Here is a 1,310-nt window from a genome sequence, read left to right on the forward strand (position 1 = left end):
CAACTATTTAGTTGGTCTAATAAAACATTTACCCAAAGAATCTTGTCTGCCTAAAATACATACAGATATTCACAAATATGCACAGACATATGCTTAATATACCCCAGGTATTAACAAATAGACATTTCTGGGATGAATTTAGAGATCAGGAGAACATGTAGGTGGCAACGGCATGATATTTCTTGTTGGCATAGCCAGTCGACAAAATACACACTTTGTTACCACACCAGAATCATTGCATTGTAGGAGCGAGAAAGGCTTCTCACAGTCTTCACACTGATGTAAATGCAAAAAAAAAGAAAAAAAAAAGGCTGTCAATTAATTGATTACACATGACAGTCAAGTTCTATCAAGTTCTATTATTCATGTACAAACCTGATTTCTGAGCTTCATGTGCTTTAACTCCAAGTGGAGCTCAGGCTCAGTCAGTCCTTGCACATAAAACTTTCTTAAATATGCATTTATCTTTTCTGTGGTTTGTAATATTGCATTAGCAAATAATATTATTTCTATAGCACTGGAAGTATGATGGGATTTTAGAAAACAAAGATGGGCTCTCTGCTCCAATATAACAATGATTAGAACTACATTTTTATTTGAAATTAAAACTGAAAGCTGTTAAAATAGCTCTTTAGTCCCTCCTTTTGCTCTTTTAACTCCATTCCTCTGCTAAATCACCTGATCCTTTGCATTACAGAAGCTATGAAACAGAAATAAATAAGCAGACCACAAAAATTGCCCTTTCCCCAATTCCTATCATATCATAAAACTACTGTTGGTGTTATGAATTACGCTCTTAAAGCCACGTGCAGTTCGCTCTAGGCTGGGGCAATGATCACGCGGAGCAAGTATCCAAAGTCAGATACAGAATCTTTATTTGCTGCAGCGAGGTGCCTCCGAAGAGGGACCCTGCCTACCAGATATAATACTATTTTATACTTTGTTAGTACGTCAGTGTTAGTTCGTGATTAGCTTATGCTCGTAAAAATACCCAATCATCTATTAACTAAATCACTATTCTATCCAATCAAGTGACACTGTGAGCGTGAACACCGAAGTTTAACTCTTGTGACTACATGCCCCATATATTTTTGCCAAGATGAATCTTATCTTACAAAAACAAGCCTTGTACGGCCTCTAAGGTTCCTCTGTTGACGAGACTCCTCTGTTGACTGGATTCAGCTAGTTTCATATCTTATCAGTAACCCTTACACAGTACCCCTCTTCCCCCAGCCGTCTCATAAGTGCTGTGTCTGCTTTAATGAAATGGAGGCGAAAGGACAAGGAAATGGCCTCACTGGCTAAGCCTT

The 1,310-nt window shown here is 37.9% G+C and overlaps 1 protein-coding gene across 1 annotated transcript in view; it reads right to left on the bottom strand.

Annotated features, from left to right (window-relative positions):
• The window catches only part of WDR88 (WD repeat domain 88), a 40,132-nt gene continuing 38,822 nt past the window's right edge, over positions 1-1,310 (bottom strand). The window contains exon 11 of the mRNA XM_019505592.1: positions 1-276. Within this exon, the coding sequence (XP_019361137.1) occupies positions 139-276 (138 nt within the window). The 3' untranslated portion in view covers positions 1-138. The remainder of the gene's footprint in view (positions 277-1,310) is intronic.

The sequence above is a fragment of the Gavialis gangeticus genome, unplaced genomic scaffold (genome assembly GCF_001723915.1).
Source record: "Gavialis gangeticus isolate Ggan-Ray unplaced genomic scaffold, GavGan_comp1, whole genome shotgun sequence".
NCBI lineage: Eukaryota > Metazoa > Chordata > Crocodylia > Gavialidae > Gavialis > Gavialis gangeticus.